The sequence below is a fragment of the Nicotiana attenuata genome, unplaced genomic scaffold (genome assembly GCF_001879085.1).
Source record: "Nicotiana attenuata strain UT unplaced genomic scaffold, NIATTr2, whole genome shotgun sequence".
In the NCBI taxonomy this organism is placed as follows: Eukaryota; Viridiplantae; Streptophyta; class Magnoliopsida; order Solanales; family Solanaceae; genus Nicotiana; species Nicotiana attenuata.
The window spans coordinates 142,487-148,001 of NW_017672058.1; the positions used below are offsets into that span (position 1 = coordinate 142,487).

General features: G+C 37.9%; 1 protein-coding gene across 1 annotated transcript; it reads left to right on the forward strand.

Annotated features, from left to right (window-relative positions):
* Window positions 1-4,829: 4,829 nt before the first annotated feature.
* LOC109211574 lies at window positions 4,830-5,470 on the forward strand. Its single transcript, XM_019375121.1, has 2 exons — window positions 4,830-5,199; window positions 5,301-5,470. Exons 1-2 carry the CDS (start codon window positions 4,830-4,832, stop codon window positions 5,468-5,470), a joined length of 540 nt encoding a protein of 179 aa, XP_019230666.1.
* The last annotated feature ends 45 nt before the right edge of the window (window positions 5,471-5,515 follow it).

Sequence of the window (5,515 nt, forward strand, 5' to 3'; positions counted from 1 at the left end):
AGGTACGTAGTGTCGTTAGTTTCGGGTGGGGCGGGGGGAGGGGTGGAGTTTATTTGCTATTTGGATGATTTCTAGACATTTGGTTTGTAATAACTGACAATATTTTCTTCTTTCTCTTTGTCATGTATATATTCTCTCCTCTCTCTCTCTCTATTGATGTATATTTTCTCTCTTTTCCTCTCTAATTATGTATATTCATTATGTTTTCAGTAGTTTGCTTTGTAGCTTCTTTATTCTGTTTTCTTATTAGTCAATGTTTAATTTAGTAGCTTCTTGCTTAATCTGATAGCTTCTTTTTAATCTAGTATCTACTTATGTTTGAATGGACAATAAGCCTTTGGTTTTCTTAATTCCACGGTTCTTTCCAAATGTAGTTCTTGTGTGAACCGGGTGACTCTTCCCAACAATGGATGGCGTGACAACCTTCTTAAGGGATTGAGTCTGTTTTTGGTGTTTAGGTAAGAATAGCAGTAATAATGAATAAAAAGACCTAATTAAGAGAGTTGACTCTACACTTTCTCTCTCTAGCGGTTAAGTTTGCTCTAAAGGCGCAGGTTAAGCAGAGGTTTGCTAACGTGCTCTATCAGCGATGCGGCGCCGAAAACGGCAGGCAAGCAAAGCTCCGACCACTATGATAAAGGTAGATGGTGATATGAGGTCCACATTCAGGGGTCGCTCAAGCTATGGAACCACTACAATTGAGTAATTGGGTAGCAATTGGAGAAGGATCAAGCTGCATGCAACAGGAAACAACGATGCCGGTGATGTTACAGAAGGAGGAATCAACTAATTCTGCTGTTCGAAGACTGAATTTCCCTAAGGAACAAGCTGTACCAAGTCCGGTCAAAGTAAACTCTGAAGCTGAAGGTCCTACTATGGCGGATGTGGTGAAAAACAATCGAGCTCAACATCTAGGTATGCAATTGAAGTTTTTCCCTCCAGTCATAAAAATGGAGTAAAAGTAGTGCAATTAAATGAGATCGAGATGGATAAACAGAGTAGGCAATGGAGAAATGCTTTGATTGGCTATGTATTAGGAGGTATGCCTAGTTTCAAAGAGATGCTACAATTTGTGTATGGAGTTTGGCAATTTGTGTCAACTCCTAGAGTATTCCTTCATGATGATGGATACTTCATATTCAACTTTGAATCGGAGGTTGATAAGAACTTATTGCTTCAGAATGGACCATATACTTTCAATAGTAGGCCGATGATCTTAAAGGAATGGATACCAGATTTCAAAATGAACAAGGAGCCTCTGCGACTTGTTCCACTATGGGTATCATTCCCTAAGCTACCTCTTTAATGCTGGACTGAGGAGAATTTGGGCAGGTTGGCTAGCTATCTAGGTCGGCCAATATGTACGGATAAATTGACAGCAACAGGAGATAGGATATCATATGCTAGAGTCATAGGATATCATATGCTAGAGTCCTCATTGAGATGGACATAACTCAGCAACTTCCAGAGGTGATAACTATTGAAAAATCTGATGGAACCATATGGGAGCAAACATAGGCTATGAGTGGAAGCCTAGATTCTGTTAAAACTGTGCACATTTTGGGCATTTCACTGAAAGTTGTGGAAAAGAGGATCAGCAAGAACAAAATGCCCAGCAGAAAGGTCAGAAAAAAGGGAAGCAGAAGCCATCACAGGAGAAGAAAGAATGGAAGGTTAAGTAGGACAAACCAAATATCAAGCCACAAGATCCTATTGCAGTTGAGGAAGATCATAGTGCTCCTACCAAAGTGCAAGTTTAAAGAAGTGGGAAGCAAGTAGTAGTGTTTCAAGGACAAAGGAACGGAAATCAACATGAGGTACAGAATCACCAGGAGGAAGATTTGGATAGTGATTCAGAGAAAACTCTGGGGATAAACCAATACTCAGCCTTGAGATGTTATGAAGAAGTAGTTGAAAAGAGAGTAAGTCAGAGACTTGCTAAGAAACAACCTCCATGATCTTTTGCTCCTGGAATATTAGAGGGCTTAATAAAGCCCAGAAGCAAAAAGAATTCAAGGATCTTTTGCTTGGAAAAAAGATAGATCCGATTGGTTGCCTTGAGACTAAAGTTAAATAACATAAAGGTGTAAAAGTTATCAGAAAGTTTGGAAATGATTGGGAGTTCTATACAGACTATACTCATGCCCCTAATGGAAGAATATGGCTGGGATGGAGGAGAGCTTTAGTTGCTGTGAATATTAGATATAGTACTACACAGTTGATTCACTGTTTTATTGAGGATAGACAATCTCAATTCAATTATGAATTGACATATGTGTATGGTTACAATACTATTGCAGGGAGAAAACCATTGAGGGATAAACTAAGGAACATTAAAGGTTTTATAAATGGACCTTGGATCCTATTGGGAGACTTTAATACCATACTGTTTAGTGATGATATAGTTAATGGAGTACCAGTTCATCCTGCTGAGACTGTGGATTTCCAGAATTGTATCACAGATTTGGGAGTGGGACAGGTGACTAGAAAAGGGTGGCAGTTTTCCTGGTGCAACAAAAGAGATGAGAATGAAAGGATATATAGTCATATTGATTTGGTGTTTGGTAATGCTGAATGGTTACAAACTTATGGTAGTATTGAAGCCAATTATCTGAATCCTGAGTGTTCAGATCACTCTCCCATTGTAATTAACACTGTGATAGCTAAACAATACCTTAAGAAGCCATTCAGACTGCTTAATGTCCTATTACAACAGGATGCTTTCAAGGCAATTGTTCAGAATGTGTGGCAACAGACTATTGAGGGGCATTGTATGTATGGAGTGTGGCAGAAGTTAAAGCTGGTGGAGCAGAAACTAAACAGTTGAATAAAGAATACTCATCATTAGAAGGCAGGATAATGAATTTGAAGCACAAATTGGGGGAAATTCAAGACAAGTTAGCAGAACACTTGTTTAACAGTAGCCTGATTAATGAAGAGAAAGAGATACTAATAGAGATGGAAAAATGGGGCACTATTCATGAAAGAGTCCTTCGACAGAAATCCAGAGCTACATGGATTTCCTCAGGGGACTCTAATACCAGATTCTTTCATGCTCATATGAAAGCTAGACAGGCAAGGAACAGGATCTCTTCTATACAGAATGAATAAGGAGTACTAATCACTGATCCAAAACTAATTCAGCAAGAATTTATTCAGTTCTTCAAGAAGCTATTGGGTACTGCTGCTGAGGAGTTGCCTTGTATTGATACAATCGTTGCAAGGAATGGTCCATGCCTAACTATTGACCAACAGAAAGATTTGATTAAGCCTATTACTAGAGAGGAGGTAAGTCAAATTGTTCAAAACCTTCCCAATGATAAAGCTCTAGGAATTAATGGCTTCCCAGCTGAGTTCTTTAAAGCAAACTGGAATATTATTGGGAAAGACATAATAACAACAGTTATGCAATTCTTTGAGAGTGACCAGCTTCTGAAAGAAATTAACTGTACTACTATAACCCTGGTTCCTAAAGTTCCAGCTCCCACTTTGGTTAAAGATTTTAGACCAATAGCTTGTTGTTTAACTATATACAAGACTATTGCTAAAAATATTAACTGAAAGGTTGAAGACAGTAGTGGATATGATAGTAGGTCCATCTCAGTCAGCTTTTATTGAAGGGAGGAGTATACTAGACAATGTCATAGTAGCACACGNACACTTTCAAGTTAACTCTAACTTGAATACTCAGAGTACCTAATACAATTGCTTCTAAGAAAGCTGAAAGGTACAATATGAAAACCTACTACAATTGAACTAGACTTAGAATAAACACAATGATGAAACTGGTTCTTCTATCTTAGTTCATGTAACTTCTGACGTGCACACTTGTATCTTGCATATGTTGCTTGCAAATCAGACTTGATCTTTTTGCTCTCAAATATGCTTAACTTCTGCTTATGTGCAATCACCTGTAAAAGAGAAAAATCGTTATATTTATAGAGTTAGTAATCAGAGTTTGATAAGAACTCGAATTGTGGATCCTTTGACAATTCGAGTCCAAGAACAACTCTAACTCCTAATCCATATTCTTGATCCGGATGTAATTCTCTTTTCATAAGGAGACTTCAACTCCTTATCCTATATGCAATCTTTTCGATCAGTTCAGAAGATATTCATCAAGATATTGTTGCTTGATCTCAAGGACTTATCTTCTTCACGTGCATCTCATGTGTATGGGCCATAACAACTGTGTCTCCTTAGATGAACGTGGTCCTTCACTGAGTTCGTTTGTCATTCTTCAAAACTTCAACTGATCTTGGGCCAACAAGGGAGAAAATCATTGTGGGATCAACTAAGGAACATTAAAGGTTCTATAAATGGACCTTGGATCCTATTGGGAGACTTTAATACCATACTGTTTAGTGATGATAGAGTTAATGGAGTACCAGTTCATCCTGCTGAGACTGTGGATTTCCAGAATTATATCACAGATTTGGGAGTGGGACAGGTGACTAGAAAAGGGTGGCAGTTTTCCTGGTGCAACAAAAGAGATGAGAATGAAAGGATATATAGTCATATTGATTGGGTGTTTGGTAATGCTGAATGATTACAAACTTATGGTAGTATTGAAGCCAATTATATGAATCTTGAGTGTTCAGATCACTCTCCCATTGTTTAACAATGTAATAGCTAAACAATACCTTAAGAAGCCATTCAGATTGCTTAATGTCCTATTACAACAGGATGCTTTCAAGGCAATTGTTAAAAATGTGTGGCAACAGACTATTGAGTGGCATTGTATGTATGGAGTGCGGCAGAAGTTAAAGCTGGTGGAAGCAGAGACTAAATAGTTGAATAAAGAATACTCATCATTAGAAGGCAGGATAATGAATTTGAAGCACAAATTGGGGGAAATTCAAGACAAGTTAGCAGAAGACTTGTTTAACAGTAGCCTGATCAATGAAGAGAAAGAGATACTAATAGAGATGGAAAAATGGGGCACTATTCATGAAAGAGTCATTCGACAGAAATCCAGAGCTACATGGATTTCCTCAGGGGACTCTAATACCAGATTCTTTCATGCTCATATGAAATCTAGACAGGCAAGGAACAAGATCTCTTCTATACAGAATGAACAAGGAGTACTAATCACTGATCCAAAACTAATTCAGCAAGAATTTCTTCGGTTCTTCAAGAAGCTATTGGGTACTGCTGCTGAGGAGTTTCCTTGTATTGATACAACTATTACAAGGAATGGTCCATGCCTAACTATGACCAACAGAAAGATTTGATTAAGCCTGTTACTAGAGAGGAGGTAAGTCAAATTGTTCAAAACCTTCCCAATAATAAAGCTCCAGGAATTGATGGCTTCCCAGCTGAGTTCTTTAAAGCAAACTGGAATATTATTGGGGAAGACATAATAACAGCAGTTATGCAATTCTTTGAGAATGGCCAGCTTCTGAAAGAAATTAACTGTACTATTATAACCCTGGTTCCTAAAGTTCCAACTCCACTTGTTAAGATTTAGTACCATAGCTTGTGTTCAACTATATAGAAGACTATGTCTAAAATA

Bases quoted from the DNA above. Each gene is read 5' to 3' on its own strand.
- LOC109211574 (XM_019375121.1), top strand. From the start codon at position 4,830: ATGAATTTGAAGCACAAATTGGGGGAAATTCAAGACAAGTTAGCAGAA. The intron at 5,200-5,300 runs GTCCATGCCTAA...ATAAAGCTCCAG, and splicing joins TACAACTATTACAAGGAATG to GAATTGATGGCTTCCCAGCT.